General features: G+C 41.5%; 2 protein-coding genes across 2 annotated transcripts; both read right to left on the reverse strand.

Moving 5' to 3' along the window:
- Positions 1 to 2,372: 2,372 nt before the first annotated feature.
- Positions 2,373 to 3,107, reverse strand: LOC111436980. The gene is made up of 2 exons (XM_023074804.1): positions 2,945 to 3,107; positions 2,373 to 2,881 (listed from the first exon to the last, which is right to left on the reverse strand). Exons 1-2 carry the CDS (start codon positions 3,105 to 3,107, stop codon positions 2,373 to 2,375), a joined length of 672 nt encoding a protein of 223 aa, XP_022930572.1.
- A 3,761-nt stretch (positions 3,108 to 6,868) lies between these two features.
- LOC111436993 (ATP synthase subunit 9, mitochondrial) lies at positions 6,869 to 7,414 on the reverse strand. Its single transcript, XM_023074823.1, is given in 2 exon segments — positions 6,869 to 7,138; positions 7,141 to 7,414. Coding segments are annotated over 2 exon segments (306 nt in total). The 5' UTR covers positions 7,379 to 7,414; the 3' UTR covers positions 6,869 to 7,070.
- Positions 7,415 to 20,776: the final 13,362 nt, after the last annotated feature.

Below are 20,776 nucleotides of genomic sequence, written 5' to 3' on the forward strand. Positions count from 1 at the left end.
AATTTGTTCCTGCAACGTCGGACAAATAGTCATAAGAGCTAGCTGAGCTGCCGCTTTCCTGACCAAGACAGCTATCTGGGCTCGTTCAAACTCCATCTGAATGTTGTGTTGTCTCGTTAGCATTGCAGATGAGTGATCTGTCTTACGACTTAAGGCATCAGCTACCACATTAGCTTTACCAGGATGATGTAGGATCTCCACATCATAATCTTTTACCAACTCAAACCACCGACGTTGCCTCATGTTGAGCTCTTTCTGGGTGAACAGATATTTAAGACTCTTATGATCCGTATATACTTGTATCCTCTCACCGTACAGATAATGTCTCCATATCTTCAGAGCAAACACCACAGCAGCTAATTCTAAATCATGAGTTGGGTAATTGCGTTCATAATCCTTTAATTGCCGAGAGGCATAAGCAATAACTCTCCCGTTTTGCATAAGTACGCACCCCAACCCATGCATAGAGGCATCACTATAAATTACTAGGTTCCCAGTATCGTCAGGTACAATAAGCACTGGGGCTAACGCTAATCTTTCCTTGAGTTCCTGAAAACTACTTTCACAAGCTCGACTCCAATCAAATTTCTTCCCTTTTCGGGTTAACTGAGTCAGTGGTGCGGCAATCCTTGCAAAGTCTTTAATAAAGCGCCTGTAATATCTGGCTAAACCCAGAAAACTTCTCACCTCAGTAACTGTAGTTGGTCGAACCCAACCTATAACTGCCTCCACCTTTGTTGGATCAACAGTTATACCATCCTTGGATACCACATGACCAAGGAATACTACCTTTTGAAGCCAAAACTCACATTTTGAGAACTTGGCATATAATCTTTGTTTACGTAGAACCAACAAAACCTTCCTCAAATGTTCTGCATGTTCATCGTTTGTCTTGGAATAAACCAAGATATCATCAATGAACACAATGACAAAAGAATCTAGAAAATCCTGGAATACCCGATTCATCAGCTCGATAAACACTGCAGGGGCATTAGTCTAGCCAAAGGACATCACGACAAACTCATAATGCCCATACCGAGTACGAAAAGCTGTCTTCGGTATGTCATCTTCTTTGACTCTTATCTGGTGATAACCAGAATGAAGATCAATCTTCGAAAATACCGCTGCCCCTTGAAGCTGGTCAAACAAGTCATCAATTCGCGGCAAGGGATACTTATTTTTAATGGTCACCTTATTCAGCTCCCTATAGTCAATACAGAGACGGAGTGTGCCGTCCTTCTTTTTCACAAACAACACTGGAGCTCCCCATGGTGACACACTAGGTCGTATGAATCCCTGGTTCAACAATTCCTGTAATTGCAACTTCAACTCTTTCAATTCCGCGGGAGCCATCCTATAAGGAGTTTTAGAGATAGGTGTTGTCCTTGGTTCTAGTTCAATACCAAAGTTGACTTCCCACTCGGGTGGTAAACCAGGTAATTTATCAGGGAAAACATCCAGGAATTCATTCACTACAGGTACAGTTGATACATCTGTATCCACTTGTCCCACTTCTACCACATTAGCCAGGAATGCCACAGCACCGTGACCAATTAACTTCCTAGCCTTCAAAGCAGTAATTGTCTTGGGAACACTTCCCAGCTTCGTACCCTGAAACCGGAAGCTCTTTCCCATCGAGGGGTGAAAAACCATCTCCTTCTTATAACAATCAATTCTGGCATGATGAGCAGACAGCCAATCCATGCCCAAAATAATATCGTAATCATACATATCTAGCACCATTAACAACACGTCTAATGGTTGGCCGGATACTTCTACTTTATTCAGTTTCACCTTTTCACGGGTCATCAATATGACTCCTGAAGGTGTAGAAACTAAAATCTCATAACCTAAAGGCTCTATTTCAAGTCGGGCTTGACAGACAAACGATAATGATATAAAAGAATGCGTCGAGCCAGAATCGAATACAATATAAGCAAAATAGCCAGATATGGGTAAAGTACCTGTCACCACCGTGCTGGCATCCCCCGCTGCCTTACTTGTCATGGCAAAGGCTTTACCTCGAGCCTGAGGATGTCCCCCGGCACTCAACTGACCCCCTCCTTCACCTGGAGCAGATCGCTCGGGGCGCATCATATTAGGGTTATTTGCACTACGACATACTCTGGCGAGATGACCAGTCTTGCCACAGTTATAACATATCTTGTCTGCAGCATTACAAGATCCCGCATGAGTTAACCCACACTTACTACAACCTGCCCTCCCTTCACCTGAATAAGGCCGACGATCAACTCGTTGTGGTACCGTCTGCTATTGCGAACCCGTGGATATTTGAATAAATTTTCGTTTACTACTTGGTCGTACCTGACTGCTAGAACCCTGATTATTCCTCGGGGTGCTAGCATCTAATTTCACCGCAGCATTATAAGCCGTAACAAAATCTTGGAAGCATGGGCAGACACGGATCCCTGTATCTCTTGCCTTAAACCCTGAATAAAGAGATCCGTCTTCTCTTCCTCAGTAGCAACCATAAGAGGAACAAATCTGGATAATCGTGTGAATTCCGCCTCATACTCCTCTACTGATCTATTACCCTGTTCCAATTGCATAAATGCTTTTCGGTTTCGCAATCTCGCTAGAGCAGGATAATATTTCTCACAAAACTCATGTCTGAAGGCCGCCCATGTGATTGGGGCCCCACCAGCCTCCATCTTCGGCTTCTTTGATTTCCACCAAAAATGGGCTGGTCCCTCCAACAAATATGTAGCACACAACACTTTATGATTCTCTGGGCAGTTGTAGAATGTAAACTTTGTTTCAATACATTCCATCCACCATTCAGCTGCCTCAGGATCAGTCCCTTTTCCTCCAAAAGTTGGTGGGGCAAGTTTCATGAAATCTCGTATGTACTCACTCTCCTCTGTCATACATCGTCAGCCATAAGTTACTACCCGCGATGGTGCCTCTGTCACCACAGCTGTACCAGGTAGCTCTGTCAATCGTGTTGGAGGTATTACTGTCTGAACACCTACTCCTGGTGCTTCAGACACTAATGTCGTCTGGCCCAATACAGGTGCTGTTGGAGCCGCCTGGCTTCCAAGACCAGCAAGGGCTGCCTGTACCGCTTGGTCCACCCGGCTCTGCATCGCCTGATCTACTCGACTCTCAATCAATGATTGTAATGCCTCCAAAGTAATCACAACAGTCGGCTAATCTCTAGATGTCGACTGAGCAGCAGGCTCCAAAACCGCCTCTACTGGAGCAGTTCCCTCTACAGGCTGCCCCTCATTTCCCAAGTCCACATTGAACGTACCAGGGTCTAAATTCTTAAATACGACCATATCTGTCACATACATAATTAAGTGGTCATCATCAATTCTTTTAAACTTTTCATACTATTCTTTCATACAATTTAATCATACATCACTTACCTAACCGAGGCGAGATACCGCTGAGCTGGACTAAAGGAATCCATACTGTCTATTCTAGACTGTTTACAGAACCTATAACCTAGGCTCTGATACCAACTTGTAACACCCGCTCATCGTCAACGCGATTAACAGGAGTTACCATCGACAATATTAAGAGACTCTGATATCCAATCATAAAATTCAAAATATTTCTAAAAACATCCAGTAAAATATTTAAAAAAACAGTACTTTTAAAAAAACTTAAAACGACTATGGTAAACTCTTGACAACGAAAACATAATTACATAACAGACTCAGACATGGATTCCCAGTAGTCTCTAGCCCGCTGGTCTCGTCCTCGGCTGGCCTGCAGCATCTACATCTGGAAAGAAAAGTTATAATAATTCTGATGAGTAATTAGATTACTCAGTAAGTAGCTAGCTTATCATTCACGGGTTCATAACTAATCTTTCCAGGTGTTTTTACGTTTTATTCACCACGGACTCCTAGTTCTCTTACTAGGGTCATCTGTTCGTTAATGAGGTATCTCAGCTACCTCCAGCTAGGTTACTGACTCTCCTTCGATATGCTTATCTAAAATTTTTGGACACGTATGTAAGACTCGCTCTCGGTCAAATACGGCCCGTCTACTAATTGCTCTGGCGGCCTGTTTATCTCATATACCAACGGTCAGGAGTACTCATGCTCCCTGACTTAGCACACAGCGCGTTGGCTAGGAACTCCGCGGGAATTAGTAGACTATCATACTCATATAAATAAGCCATAGCTCAACAACCAATAAACATATCTAGAGTCATAACCTTTCCATTAACATGCATAACATACTCACAGTTACTGCATGCTTTCATACATATATCATGATCAACACATAGAACATTCTGACAATCATTTATATCATGCTTACATCGCAGGCAAGCAGTCACAATATACAATAAACACTAAATATCATCAAAGCTCATCATAACATATTAAGCTCTTAATCAGGTAAACAACATACTCACATGTTGTAAAACAAGTTAAGAACTAGTTCAAAGGTCGATACGCTACTTACTTGGTTGCGAACTCCTTTTCCCCCTTGTATGTACGTTTAATAGTATTTCAACACAATTCCTTCCTATTAGACCTATATTTTATCAATTTCAACATAAGTATAGACCAATTTTGATAGGACAGGTCAAAAGGAGTTGAACGGGACAAACCGGGAGCCAAAATACCTTCTCACGCGCCCTCACGTCCAACACAAGGTCGGGGTTCGTTTCTCACGCGCCTGATCCGAGCACAATCGCACTTCCACTCGCGGCCTCCCACGCGCCTCGCGTGTCCTTCACGCGCTCGTCTTCAACCTCTCCTCCCTGCAATTTTTCCAAATCTTTTCCTTTAATACCCGTTGTGTCCCGAAGCAAAAATTTCATCTCTACAGCTCGAATTTCGTTCTGATTTCTTCTACAACTTTATTGATCTTCTAACTACGGTTCTAACAAGCCTTATTTCATAACTTATTATGCAGTATGAATCAAGATATCGAGATTTAAAGGTTCGGTGATATGGGTTTTTCGTTACCTTCGAATCACCGTCCGATTCAGCTCGTGGCCGTATCCCCTTCCTCAAATGATTCCTCAGCAACAACCCCTCTTCCTTTACCCTCGATTGATGTCCAATTTTAAGCAACCAAAACTCGAATTCTCAAAAATTTCCTCCTCTGTTTTTCTGGGTTTTTCGTTAATCACCATTCTTCATTTTTCTTCCTTTTTAAAGCCTAATCAAGCCCTAATACGCTTCCACATCCTCTAATCATCCACTCATCCATCCCACGCCTCCAGCTACGCGTCCGCCGCCCCTCATCCCCCTTTACAGCAGCTGCTTGACGCAGCTGCTTCGTTTTTTATTTATTTATTTATTTATTTATTACTATTATTATCATTATTATTATTATTATTATTATTATTATTATTATTATTATTATTATTATTATCATCATCAAACACAACACATAAATACAAAATACATATTATCATTATTTTAGGTTGTTACACATGTAGTTGAGGACAAAACGTGTTAGAAGGACTCATGTTGGTTTATTTGTGTTGATAGTTTTTACTCTTAGAAGCGAGGAGTAAGTAACCTGACCATATTGTCACGAGAATGCTAGGGCCATTTAGTACCAAATTCAAATTTTGAATCTTGGGTATGAGTCGTTGCAATTAGAAGCTCGAAACCCGACCAAATTATAACATTAAAAACATCTTTAAAACGACACAACAAAAGACTAAATAAAATAAATAAGCATTTAAGTTAAAAACATCCTATTCTAGCCTAAGTCTAAGAAAATAAATACCACTATCCCATGCATGTGTCATGGTCTTGAGTTGCGATGCCGTCGTCAGCCATAAAGGAATTCCTTGCCTTAACCTGAAAAATTTAGTAGCACATGGCTTGAGTATTTAAAGAAATACTCAATAAGTGACCCCACTATTGGGGTTAAATGCAAGAACATGCTAATGCAATGACGGGACCTATCCTTTCAATCTATTTTCCTACGGCATTGTCCTAACAGGTAATTTATACGTGTACTATATACTCTACACACAGCCCATACATGCGAGTATGGGCTCACTAGTCAGTTCGCACACTGTTGGGCCACTTTCCTTGTCGGGCGAGCATACTCTAGAAGCTCTTTAGGCCGGACACCCATTAGAACTAGTAACCGTCACGGCACCGCTATGCAAAACATAACGATCGTTGTCTCGCCATTGGATGTACGCGTCCGTACCCTAGTGATGGAATAGGGGTATCCCCTTAAATGCAGGAGCACACATAATGCATGAGGTCTCCAACATTTCTACTTTTGTCATGAATGAATATAACCCCGCTATCATCTTCCGTGCTTAACATTACGTTTCTCATTTTTCACTCTACGTGAAATACATAATCCTAGCGAGGTTACATTTCATTTCATTTATCGTGATATCATGTCATTCATAACATGTTGTATACATACAATTTAGAAAACATAACATAACGCTCCATGCTTTTAACATGTCATTTCATAATGTGCAATTCATTCAACAATTACTTCCATGGTCACACAAAACAATCTAAACATTACACCTCACATCACAATATATCGTATCGTAAACATGTCGTATCGTAAACACTTCATGGTCATATCATTCTCTAACGTATCATAGCCTTAACGTTCTTATACCTATCAAAGTCATATCGTTACGTGAACGTACCTTAGTCATATCATCACAGGAACGTATCCAACAGGTTTTCTAGTGAAACCAACAGTGTTTTCTCTTTTCTTGCTCCCAGTGCGACTTCAGAAAAAGCAAGAATAGAGAAGATGGAGGAGAATGAGACGCACGTAGTGGTGATTATAGCGGTTCCTTCTAATCCTAGAAAACGTCCAAAAAAAACCAGCTACGGAACTACCGAGCAGGGACAAAAAGATGATAACTAGATACATAATTTCTTTTGTGATCAAACAACAAAAAATTAGACAATGATAGAGTGGCCTGTGATAGATTGATCGACGTCCGAAGAACGCTCGACCGAAGGAATGAGTCACAAGACAAGGTTCATTCTCAGCCCCAAAGTCAGACGACATTTTCGGGGACTAGCCCATTACTCGATGAAGGCTATTGTCCGGTCCTCTTTCATGTGGAATCGTTTTAGTTAAATCGTCGTACCCAAGCCCGCCTCCACCCACTTTTTTATGTGAAAGAGGTCTTGCTTTATGAGACTGAACCCTTCTTCGATCGGAATACGAATGAGATCAAAAAGGCCATCATTGGAGCAAACAATGCAATAGCTTCTGTTAGAGCAAAGCCCAAAATGGCATAACCAAATGATTGTTTAGCCAATGAGGGATTTCTCGCCACGGAATGGATCAAAGAACTGAACACGTTTCCAATACCGACAGCAGCTCCCGGTGAAGCAATTGTAGCAGCTCCGGCACCCATTGATTTTGCACCTTCTAACATCTCGGGTTGAGAATAATGATCGTCACGCTTTTTGATTCACGATTTGATGTTATGGATTCCCCGTAGATTCTTCCCCTCGTTCCTTTTATCTTGGGCATCTCACTTGGAATACGTAGCATTCTTTTCGATCTTGTACTGAGGCTTTCACACCAACCCCATCTTGACGGAAAATCAGGAAACTAGAAAAGCCCTTCCTCTGGAAAGTCGTAGCCACAATCTGAAATCGAATATGAACAAATCAGTCTTTTGGCTGAAAAACAGTGTGCACAAGAATCAAATGCCAATTCCTGAGGCGGGGGATGAAGAAAGAGAATTTTGTGTGGTTCTTCTTCAAGAGTGAATGAATATGCTTTTGTCTATAAGGTAAGTATTCTTTGCCCCTTTCAGTTAAGATAAAGGGCCAGACTGGGTCTGAGACACGGCCCGGACATTTGAATTGTGATGAAATACCACAGGAGAGAGGGATGCAGAATCTGAGGTTAGAGTTTTGCAGACTTTTGGCTTCTATATCTGTTTTTCACTTTGATGCTATTTTGGATTAGTCAAAATGGAACCCTAATTCTGTTAATCTTTTTCCCATAAATACTCATCCTCAACTGTTTGAGCTTTATCGACATCGTCCTCGTTCCAAATCGTGGCCCGTTTCCTACTCCCAGTTTATTCAATTCTATTGGTTTAAACCCGACGGACGAGACTATTTTGATTTTGATAATCAAGTACCTGGATGTTCCCTTGTCCCACAAGATCTTCTCCGGGATCCTAAAGAACCACTGAATTCAGCCTCTCGAAATTTGATTGATTTATTCCTCCTTCCTACCTATACACAAGACAAATGGAATAATTCATTCTTTTTCGGCTAGCTTATTCCCCGATCGAAGAAAGATGGTTTCAGTCTCATTCAGCAAATGAGCAAATTGTTGTGCAGCTAACTCTCACTAGTTTAAGAAAGAAGAAGAGATTTGTGAGTGGATCAAGAATGGAAGTCGAGTAAGGGGAATTCTCTCCAAAGAGTTTTTTATCGAAGAAAAGAACAAGAAGCGTAGAGGAAAGAGTTTCGCAGGAATTGTCTTGAGGCCAGCTCGTGACGTGAGTGATTGTTGAACCTGCTCTTATTTCTACATCATGAGAATAAATCCTACTAAAATCCCCACAAATATGACGTCTTTCATAGATTTGTTCGTGCCTCTGCTCTTTCTCTCGCCAATAGAAATGGAATTGGAGTGGACAGAGTTGACTCTCTGAACATGGAAAGGTGTCCTTCTATGAAGCAAGTGTGAAGAAAGCTTTGGAATTAGATTTTGGGCACGCTCTAACGAAGATTTGCTCGCGCTAAGTTACGATCCAACAAAGAAGAAAACAAAGAAGGGGAAAAATAGTGGGACAATTCTTCGTAGCGGGGGTGGACAGTTGTCACTCCGTTTTTTTCCGAACATAATTCCAGGCCGGCCCTAGGAAGAAGAGTTTAGGACTGGGCGATTAGACAACTCCTAGTGCCATCTTCGAGTAGAGTCTATTCTTTCTTATTCTTTGACAAAGGCATTAACTCAATCGAAACTTATTGAAAAAAGTCTGTGGCGAAAGAAGAAGAAGCTTTTGGACCCAAGAGCCGAACAAGAATGAATACCACACATCAGAGTCAAGACCAGGCTCGGACGAGGGTTTTGAACAGAAAGTGTGCAGTGACAAAAATCAGAATAAAGGGAAGGTAGATTTGACTCAAATCTTGGACAAATAAATGATTACAAGATTGTGCGACTTCTTTCTTACTTTCTTCAGCAAGATCTAGTGGTTTGAAGATTGATTCAAAGAAAAAGGCTGATAATCAAAGAAAGATGGAAAACTAAAGTAATCAAAGTATAGCCAGTACCACATAAGGATAAAAAAGGCATCCTCTCAAAGCGAACAATCCAACGACTTCCGCCCTCTTTGTTTTTTCGCTTTTTTCAGCCGCTAGTCCGGTTTCTTTGATTGTTTGCCTTCGACTTTTGAAAATGATCCCTGAACAAGAGGGGATCATCCTACACACGTAAATCAAGGATCGATTGATTAAATGCACTTAAAAAACCAGATAAGCTGGCCCCTTTCAAGAAAGTTTGAAACCAGATAAGAAAGGATCGAGTACAGTCAGACGATCATCCTCGTTTTGTCTTTTCCCATAGACTAAATCAAGCGAAGGTCTGAACATTTCTTATTTGCCTTTCAAAAAAGTCACTTTGACTGACGTAAACTCCAACCATCGTCACAAGAGAGAGCTTCGATCTCTTTCCGGCATCCTAGAGGAAATCATCTGAGAAAGCTGGGCTAGACAAAACAAAGGGACTCTGAGGGCTAGCTAATGACAGAGTAACTCACTCCTCTTAATTGGAAAGCGATTCCGTCTACATACTAGGCTAAAAATGCGCATTGAAAGCAAAGTAGACTACGAATCTCAGTTTTCACTTCAATGTTAGGGGGTGAAAGCAAGATCCGAAAGGAAAGAGCTCTGTACTCGAGGGTGAGAAACCCATGAAATAGGTTGTCCCTAAAGCATCAGTGAAATAAGGAAGGAAGCAGAGTCAAAAGATCATGTGCAAGAGCTCCTAGGAATAGTGCCCTCAGGCTTTCTTCGGAATAATCTCGATCATCAGCTGCAACTTTCTTTGTACATCTACAAAATCAGTACTCCTTATTTGATTGACTCCTATTTTTGGCCTGGCTTTGACGGTTCAGTTCAGCGAAAATCGTTGGACTCATATGGGTCTGCTATCCTACAATTTTCAAATAGGGTACAAGAACTTCAGCTTCAAGCACTTTTCGGCCAAATTTCTCACTGAAGCAAATCGATCTGATAGCCTGAGATACATGAGTTCGTTAAGCAATTGTTGTTATGCCAAGAGAAAGTACCTAGATTCAGTGGAGTAGGTTCCGTTGGGCATTCATTCTGGGCAGAAAGATAGACTGAGCTACAACTTTCTATGCTATGGGCTTGCTGCTTTTCATCTTACCTAAAAGTCCCGTGAAATAGTTGAACGAAGACCCGCATTACTCATTGGGTTCTGGTTGATTCACCAAGATAAGTCAAGACAAAGTAATAAGAAAGAAAAGCGGAATGATTACTCAAAATGAAGGACAACAAAAAGGTACCACAAAGAAAGTGCAAAAAGATGATGAAAGAGAATCGGAGAGTACTACATATAGGAAAGAATCTCCAGACCTTTCCTACTCTTTATTCCCTCTTTTGGACGACCACTATCTTAGACAGTGAGTTTCCCCTAGCTAAATAGTAGTCATGTCCACAATTGACAGCTTTCGTTGGCCTGCAGGGAGAGGCTTTCTCATTTAGCTACTGATAGTATAGCATAGTTGGCATTAGCATTTGTTGAACTTTGATAATCGGCCAGGGAAATCCTTTCTTTTCGGTGAGAGGAAATTGTCGACAGGAGGTTGTTGGAAGAAAAATAAAATGCTTAAAAGAACAAGGAGAGAGAATGATTGAAATTTTGACTGTGCTTAAAATCAGGTTGTGAAATCTTCTGAACAGATTTCCTATTTAAATATAACCTATCCTAAAAATGGCTGGAGAGTGGCAACTGAATCTGTGCCACTTCCTACAAAATTGTCGTCTAAAACTTAGTTAATCCATTCGACGTGTTTGTCAAATGGTCAAACGGGGAATTAATGTAATCGTGTGAATCTAAATAAGGAAAAAAAATCAAGTTTTATCTAACAGCATTTTCTTTCGGAGGTAATAAGTAAGGTATTGGGACAGAGAGGGAATAGTTTCTTCTCGTCGACTCAGAGCTCCATGACTCCCTCCCCCTTAAATGGCAAACGATAAAGGTAACGTGCAGACTTTCTAATATATACAAATAGAATTTAGGTGGGCTTAGCTGTTCTAACCGGGCATTGAAATAATGGGAGAAAGAAACGAACGGAATGACTTCCAGCGTCTTTCTATGTACTGGAATGACAACGAATTTAATGGTCGCACAGGATCCACCACCCTTCCTTCCATCCTTTTTAAGACGTAGTCTGATTATTGAGACTCTGGCTTGGCTCTCCCTCATTCGACTGGCCTACCTTTCTAATCCTCCAGCTGCTGGCTCGCTTTCGCAGCAGTCTAAAAGCTTGCGCTCATACTTCAATCTTATCCGGTCTTCTGTTATCGATCTTCCTGGAATGGCTTTTCCTACTTTCTCGAGTCTGGATACCCACATTCTAATTATGGGTTTCCTTTGCCACCCTTCCTCGCTGAGCCTTCTACCCTCGCTCGAGCCTTGTATACTTAACTACGACCCTTTGTTCTACCCAGTGGGGTACATACACAACCCTCGGGCTCAACGGTTAGGTTCGACTCTGGTCTCATCAGACACCCAATGAAAGACTGACATTCAATTACGAAGCGGGCATATATATGAGATGAAGCACACCCGAAGAGAAGACAAGGTTGTCTCGACTCTCGTTAAGTCATAGTTGGGTAAACTCAGAACATAGTATGGAGGGATTAAGACGACTGACTCTCTGTAAGAGACTTTATCGAGGCTTTATGCAACAACCAACCCTTCAACTATACCTACCTTTCATAATACGTATTGCGTTACATTCGTGCACTCATTCTCTTTTTTGAGCTTTCCTCTCCACCGTCACTTTCCTGGTTCTGGGGCTTGCATTCCTTACTTCAGTCTGTCTTTCAGTATATTGGCAATCTTCTTCTTAATGGCTGCCATCTTCCTTGTCGCCGTCCTTTGGCTTGGCTTATAAACTTTCAACGCCATCCTGTCTTTCTTTCTACCTTGTTCTTTGGATGCTTTCCCCAGGGTCTTAGCTACTCGCTTTCGACGATCTTCCGCCGCCTTCTGAGTTCTGGCCATAGACTTTGTCTTAAGGGCTGGGTTGTTGTTGCTGCCCTGGTAAGTAGTCCTTGTTGGAGAGTCATAGCTTATCTCAATTGATTGAGAGTCCTGCGCTGCTGCGTCTTATCTAGACCGCTGGCAGCCTTAGCTAGAGCTACTGTATGTAACATTGGGGTCAAATGTTCCTTGCCTTGAACGAAGATGAACGGAGACTCCTTAGGACGTCAAGTTCGTATCTTGGCCTTTCCTATCTGCCAACAACCTACGCGGTTGGAAACCAATCGTTGTGCGGCTCTAGGCATCTTGGGCTGGCAACACTTAGAATGGTCTCGAAATTGGCTGAAAGAAGAAGCGAAATTAGGTAGGCTCGACCTACTGGTAAACTCTATCATTGGCTTTCACTGGTCCTTTGTTAGATGCCAATGTCGTATTGACAACAACCTACCCCGGATTCGTAAGGCTTATTACCTTTCTCACTTTCATCGGTACATATAGTAAATGGGGCTATTCATTCTGTATGGTATTGGCGTTGTGCGACACTAGTCCTGTAGTCCGCCTAATTAGTGGGGAGACATTGATGTACGCAATCAGCCATGAATAGGGTAAAGGATCACAAGAGAGACCTTCAAAAGTGACCAAGCGGTAAGTTGCTGCCATTTCCAGCTTTGCGGCTAACGAATGGGGGAATGAGTTTGCTCCTATGAGGGAGATTTGTCTTTCCCACCCTATCTCTAAAAGGCAGATCCATTTCAATCCCCTTTATTTCCTCCTACTCATCAGAAATCACTGTTATTGGTGTCGTAAGGCGACGCGATCCCAATGTCTCGTCACTTTGACCCCCTGCTCCCCTCTCTCGTTCTTCATGGCCTAAAAAAAAAATAGAATGAATGAATATCTATATCAAGAAATGGAAGAGAAAGCATATCAAGCCCAATGTTGGGATTTCAGGCTTATATGTAGGACCTTGACTACTACGATCCAGATCTTGAGTCCTTTACTCTCCTTGTATTAGTAGAGTGTTCTTCATCTAAAGGCTCGGAATATCATTCACTTGTCTAAGTCAAACTCTGTTGCGGGAGAAGGTTCTGGTAAGCTCATCTCAGGTGCTGGCGTAAGTAAGTAATAACTCCTAACGTTGATAAAGCTTTCTATTTAAGGCTTTTCACTCCGATTATTGTTATTCAAGCGGTATCATAGAGAATCTTTCCTTCCGTCCTTCTGGCAAGGGGTTGAAGAAAGAGGGAGGGGAGAAGAAGCTCGACTAGAAAGGAGAGGGGCACGGGTAGCTAGGAAAGTCAAGTCAGGGAGGAAGGCGCTGTACTATTGTGCAAGTAGCGGTTGTAGTCTTGTCTTTCTTGTAGCTTTGGGGATTTTCCTACTGACGGATTTAAAAGAAGGCTGAAAGCTCAAGTGCAAGCTGAGTAAACTTCTTCCGTTTTATTGAAAGTCTAAAGATAAAGAAAGGGAGGGGAAAAGTCCGCTCGCTATTAGCTCGCAACAATCTCTCCACTCGCATAGTAAACAGCGCTCGCCCTAGTCAAATCTGGATCTTGTTACCGGAAGTCAGTCAGAACGAATACCTTAACTCCTTTCTTTTACGCCTTATTAGTTATTCAAGCGGATTACTTTCTTTGTAATGAAAAGGAAAGAGAAGAAGGCTGTAGATCGAGAGTCTTTCCGGGCAATGAAAGCGGTAGGGTAAGTGAAACGAGATTTGTCAGGCTTAAGGTAAAGGGCATGAGAGAAAGAAAGTTCTTGTTTCCGCGCTCAACTATGGGAATAAGGGGAATAAGAGCTGGCGGTAAGTGAAGAAATTCCTTCTGGTAGTGGATGCTGGTGAATCAAAGTCAAATCTCTCTTTTCTTTCGGAAGCAAAGTCGTAACTTATACCGTTCGAAAGGAAGCCCTTATGGTTATGGATAAAGAGAAATAAATAGAACCATTCGTTCTTTATGGTTACGGTAAGCACGTCTACTTAGTACACAACAAACACTCCTTTATATATAAAAGGCGAATAATTCACTTTACTGACGAGCGTGAGAGCGATGCACTTTATCTTTTGGTTTTGAACTTCTAAGAGCTTATAAGTCGGAACTCAAAGCTAGTGCGTTAAGCAAGCTTCTTTGTTGTAAGGCTATCGGATTAGAGAATTCCCTCTTTTCGCCCTACTTCTCAGTTTCGATGGAAAAGGGAAAGCAAGTTCTCAATCTTTCGATAGAAGGAAAGCAAGTGCTGTGACGATAGAAAAGGGAAAGCAAGTGCTGTGATGAGATAGATCTGTCTTTCGGCTTGGGAGAGGCAATGGAATTCTGAGACACAATAACCTTGTTTACATACAGTGAAAGAAGGAAAGAAAAGAAAAGCAAAGAGACCAAGGTTACAGTGAAAGAAAGGAGAAGAGAAGGAGAAGCGAATGAACCTGAACCTGTAAAGACCAACAATCAAATCTTTTGTATCCAATATAACTGTAAAAGTTCGTCAGAGGTTTTTCCCTAATAGCTGCATAGGAAAGAAAAGATTTTGTATCCACCATAGGGATAAAACATTAAAAGACCTTTTTCCCTAATAGCAGTAGCAAAAAGAAAAAAAATTCTATCTACATATAACTGTAAAAGTTCGTAAGAGCTTTTTCACTCACAAAAGCTACTGAAAGAAAAATAATTGTATCTCTCCCTTATTTTTTGAGATCAAATTGATGCTTTTAGGGCCGAGGTAATTAATAAGTAGAAGTCAATCCTTCAGATGAATGAGAGTTAACTGTCAGTCAAGACTATCGAAGAATCAATAAGAGTGAACTGTCAGGAAAGACTATCGATTCCTTCTTTCTCTTTCTCTTCTCCTTCAAGTCTTTCAAGTCTTCACCCTCTCTCTTTTCATTCTCCTGAAAACACTTCTTTCTTTCCTTATTCCTTCTCATACACCTGATTGTGACCAAGGTAAACTGTATTCTGATTCTTTCACTCTTTTCCTCTCCTGTAAACTCGGGGGGTGAACTACTTCTCTTTCTCTTTGCTTTCTTTTGATTCTATTTTGCTTGACTCAACCAAATTCAATCAAGATTTGCTCATTCACCTGGCTTACTTGATTACCTGACTTATGAGATTTTCTATCCCATTGGCTGATACATTACTGGCTTAGAGGTTAGAACGTTAGAGAGGGTATTCCTATCCCATCCTTTTTGTATCTTTGCTTTATTTACTGCTTACGGATACAAGGAAGAGAACCTGGTTTTAGGGTTGGTTGGATTACTAACTCAAAGTCTGCTTACAGGATTAGCTGACTACGCTGGGTATACTGGATTAGCCGGTTTGTCAGCGGAAGAACCTTCCTTTCTTTTTCCCGTTGGAATTCATTCCTCACTACTCCTTGCTAGTGAGCTTACTTCTATAGTACAAGGCGGGGACTTATATATTATTCTATATCTTTTTTATCTCGCACTGATAATAGAACCAGGAGACTGGCTATAGCTCTTGCGGGCTTCCCTGCTTACTCCACTTCCCTCGTGCGATATAGAATAGCTACGGTTGTTTGGTGTCCCAAGTTTGTACCGAGAGAGAAGAGAACTTGCTCACGTTTTCCAGGCCCTGGACTCCTGTGATTACCAAAACAAAGAAAAGTCAAAGAAGATAGATGCTTTCTTCGTTCGGCTCTCATTCCCTTCCTATCAGCAAAATCAGGTTCTTCAAGGCAGGAAAGACTGAAAGAGGAGAGAGAGTAGTAGTCTTACCCTTTCTCTTTCTGATCCCCTAAAGAAAAATGCTACATCCGAAGCAACTATAAGTCGATCTGCCAAACTAAACTCTCCTTACTTAATAGAAGGGTCTCACCCCAAGCTCCTTTAAAGCAAGGCTTTTCCGGCTTTACTGACTTAGCGGAATAATCAGCTGACGCAACTCTTCTCTTGGTCAATCTATTTTCATCTACTTATACTTAGCTTCGGTATCGTAACTAAGAGAATCTGAATCAAAAAAGTACCTAGACCTCTGGATCTAAGATCACGATATCCAAAATCAGTGTTGGAGGTCGATTCGGATACCCCACCCTTATTATAGAGGAGAGTTTGGGACTTAGTTGCCCTTGGATAGGAGGTTGACCCTCATAAAGGCCTTTCACTGGAAAAAAAGCCTTTAGCATCTTCATTGCCTCTCGTACGTTCATGATATTGCTTGAACATGGTGCTCAAAGAAATTCACTCTAATGGACTTAGTTAGCTTGCTCATGTAACAACTCTTTTCAAATAGGCTTGCTACCTTGATTTCTGACTTGAATATAGACCTTTGTCCTATTCTTTTATCGTAACCTTCCTTGGGTATTGCCATATACCTCTTCCCTCCTTCGGCATGAAGAACGAGGAATTCCTCCTTATGGTATCGTATTCATTCTCCCATTCACGCCTTTGTTATATGTTCTAATGGAATTTCCTTTCGTAGGCTCAAAAAGGGGTCGGTCATTCTTCAGATCTTTGTTCATTGGCCGACTTGGGATAACCTATTTGAAAGAAAGAGATTTGTCTAACATCTTTGGTGTACTAAACTTGGCTTATACATTCTCGTACTATACTGCATCTGTCAGCCGAACAAGTAAGGGATTCCTCATCCGGTGTGCTGGCTCCTGCTTTGCCTGATTGATTGGCTATTGACAGAGAAGACATCTATGTTATACCAGCAGACGGAGCAGACATGGCAATCAAAAGAATGAGCCAAAACCGAACAAGCAAGGCCCCACGACCTAAGAAGCTTGCGGGAGAGTTTAGAGTTTCCCGACAGGTCGATGTACAATCGACAGGTGAATGCTTTACCAAACTCATGTACAACTCCTTGAATGTGTATTGATTTTCGCTTAATCCATGCTTGGGTTCCTAAACTCTTTCTCCCTCCCCTGTGAACAAACTCAAAACCATAAAGAAAATCTCTCTATAAAGCAGAATACAGATGTGCTGCAGAGAAGGAAGAAAGACGAATGAATGCTATGAGAGCTTGGACGGAATGAATAAGGTCTAGGAAGATAGACCGCCCTTTTCTAACATGTGACGAGAAGAGACAACTCAAAGAAAGATTACAACTGTAAACTCGCAATATATACATCAAAATAAGAAGGAGACAGAAAATGAATGAAGGATTGAAGCATATGACCCCGGGCTCTGGAGATGAATACCGAAAGAGCTTACCGGATGCACCATCGACCTCAGACAGACAGCTCGACCGGGCAGGAGAAAAACGAAAACAAAATGTAGTGGGTGAGCAGCAAATACCAATGAAGACCAGACCTAGAATTTCAAACAAGAAAACGTAGTAGCCTAGCCACAGAGGGAGATTCTCCAGCTCCACTCCTTAACTATATAGAGTGGAAAACTACGTTTCAAATCAAGCCCAAAAAATGAGACTTTTGATAGGTCCTACTGATTGACCCACTAAAGCCATGAAAATGACCTTTAGGATTAGAAAAATGGCCTCTGAGACCTGAACCCGCATTGATCGAAGAGTAGCTAACAAAAGGGCGAAGGCAGGATGAACAAGAAAATAGCGGTAGACAGATGGAAAGACCAGAGACCAGAGACCAGAAGAAAACATCTATTTTTTGCAAAAGACAGAGAGAGATTAATGTGGACGGATGGAGCCAATGTTTTCCAAAATGCCAATACGAGAAGCAGATTCGACTTCTATAGATTTTGCACCTTCAAAAGTTCCAGGCTGAATTACAGAAAGAGATGAATGTTGACTTCTTACTGCTACAGGGGAAGAAAGAAGAGAGGAACTAATTCAGGATAATTCGACCTTTGTATTGTATAGGGCCTGGACGGGATGAGTACGACATATTCAAGGGACCGATCCATCTCATTAAAGGATTTTGGGGACAAAGCACAGACCTCAGACCAATCGATTAAACTCATTATTGTAGAGTTTCTCGGGGACGTATTGAATTCAAGTCATTCATGTGTGCCGATTTCCTTATGATTCACTGCAAAATAGGTCCCAACCTTCTATGAACCTTAGCTGATCATCCATCAAACTATGCGGAAGGAGAGAGACCAACGAAGCCGCGAGACCGAGTTAAAGAAGGAAAAGGTTTAAGGTTTTGTCTTTCCTTCCTGTTCTTGATCATTAAAGGTGAAGGCAGAGTCAATTCATTGAATATGCTTAGTTTACAGTTCAAGAATAGAGGGGCAGGCAATGAAATTGTGAAACCGAGTTTATCGAGGTGAAAGGTCGAAGATGTGAGATGAGAAGAGGAGTTCATAGCGAAGCTTAGCTAGAGAGATTCGATGCTAACATAACAAAGAAAGTAGGATACACACCTTTACCCTCCAAAACCCCTGTCTTCAGCCTACCAATGGGAGAGAGAACTTGTTGGACGTCTCGAGTGAATGCGGGAATGCCATATCGGAATGGGATACTAATGAAAAAAGCCAGAAACCAGACCATATATATGGTTGATATAAGAAGAAAGACTGACTCTCTTTGGGAGCTTGTAGACACTGGGCCACAAGTCATAGTGACGGCTAATAAGCTAAGTTAGTATACTAAGACGGAGGGAGTGAAGACGAAGACAGAGTTTACAGTGAAAGAAGAAATGAATTAGCTGCTTTACAGTCGAGTAAAGAAAAGAGATAGTGAAACCGGAACCTGACGAAAAGAGAGAGATTCATTCTTCTCCTTTACAGTTCAAGAATAAGAGTGAACGAACTGAACTCCTTCAGCTTTTCCGATATTACCTGAGCTACTTCACCGTAACCTGATTGAACTACTGAACCTTTCCAGTTGGTAAAAGAGAAAGACGACTTATGAATGAGAGTGAACTGTCAGTAAATCCTCAAGAGAAAACCGTCACCTTTATTCCCTTCCCTTATTTCAGGAGGTAAACTCGGCGAGCAGCTTCGCACCTTTTCGATTCATTCTCCTGTAAACACAACTTATGAATGATCGTTCACTGTTAGTAAATCCTCAAGAGAACCTGAACCTTTATTCCCTTCCCTTATTTCAGGAGGTAAACTCGGTCTCACAGCTTCGCACCTGGACTACTGAACTCACCTTCTTTCTCTTCTCAATCACTACTAAACCTATTGATTCTTGATCCTTCCCCTTTGACTTTCCTCCTGTAAACACTCAACTCAAGCAAGTTCGACAGATTTCACTCTTTCCCAAGGGTTGAACTATTCAAACACTCTTTTCCTCAACTCAAGCAAGATTCATTCAGTCGACTTAACCCCTTCCTTGTTCTGTGTGAGTTATTCTCTCTCCTCTCAGTTCGTGTTCGTGATTCAAAGACAGTAAACTCGGTGTGTCTCCTGTCTTTGCTTTTCTTTCCTCTTGCTTCACTGTAAAAGATCACTACTCCTTATAAATTCTCCTTGACCCTTTCTTTCCTATCCTTGGAGGTCTCACAATTCCATTTCCTTCACTCGCATATTCAAGCCTTCAAACACAAGGTAAATAGTAAGTAGTCTTTCCCCTTAACTCCAGAACATTCCCCTTTGGCTGAGTCACTTTGTCCCCTCATACCTTTCTTTATCTAATAGCCGAAGAAAAGAGCAGCATCAAACCTTAGGAGAATTTAAAGCACTCAAGATGCCTCATCATCAATTTCTTCTTCTTTTGAGTCAGTCAGGTTTAAGGAAGTCAAGACGAAAGCAAGACAAGAGTCATTAGACTGATCCTCCTTAACTACTCAAATGAAACATTCTAGAGACTGTAAATACCCTTGATTATTTTTTCTATCCTCTGTCTATTTTCTGGGATAAAATCGAGGTCAAATGGGCAGAGGTAATTCATAAGTCAATCCTTAACTCAACAAGAATTCTCGTTCATTGTCAAACTGATTAGACTGATCCTACTGATTTCAATCTAGAGACTTCCCTTCGCTACTGAACCAGACGGATTGAACTGTAAAAGAAGAATAAGAAATCCTTTACCTCGGCTGAGCTTACCTCCTTCACTATTGTTTCACTGTAAAAGATCAATACTCTTCATTCTCCTGAACTACTTCTTTCACTGGGTCTCTTTTCTTTCCTTTGATTCTGCTTGAAAGACTCATTCAAGAAGGATTTGCTCATTCACCTTTGACTGATGGAACTGTAAACTAAAGACTGAACCGTACCCCTTGCACCTCGTCTTCACTCTTTCTCCTAAACCCTCTTTCACTCCTCTCTCGTAAGGTCGAGCTGTTTCACTTGTCTCCTTTATAGTGAGCCGCTTCCTTCGCTCCTTAACTTAACCTTTCCTAACTAACTGGGTAAAGTGGCTGGGCTGGCTTCGCTACTTGTCTTTACTTTCTTCTCTCTAATAAAATGATTCTATTCGAATTCCTTTCCCTTACTTTACAGTCTCACAATTGCATTGCTTCTCTGTCTTCGTCGTCTTCTTTCTTCTTTTCCTCTGTTCCCTTGCCTTATTTATGGAACTCGGTAAATGGGCTTCTCTCCCTCCTTCACCTATTCTATTGGTCTAACTGTAAACTCGGTTGCTTCGCTCCTTAGCTTTGGTTTAAGACTCCTTCATGCCCCTGAGTAAATAGGGCTCCGGCTGAGAAAAATCCTTCATCTTCTTTCACTCTGTCTTTGTCTTCTTTC

This window comes from Cucurbita moschata, unplaced genomic scaffold (assembly GCF_002738365.1).
Source record: "Cucurbita moschata cultivar Rifu unplaced genomic scaffold, Cmos_1.0 Cmo_Scf00061, whole genome shotgun sequence".
NCBI lineage: Eukaryota > Viridiplantae > Streptophyta > Magnoliopsida > Cucurbitales > Cucurbitaceae > Cucurbita > Cucurbita moschata.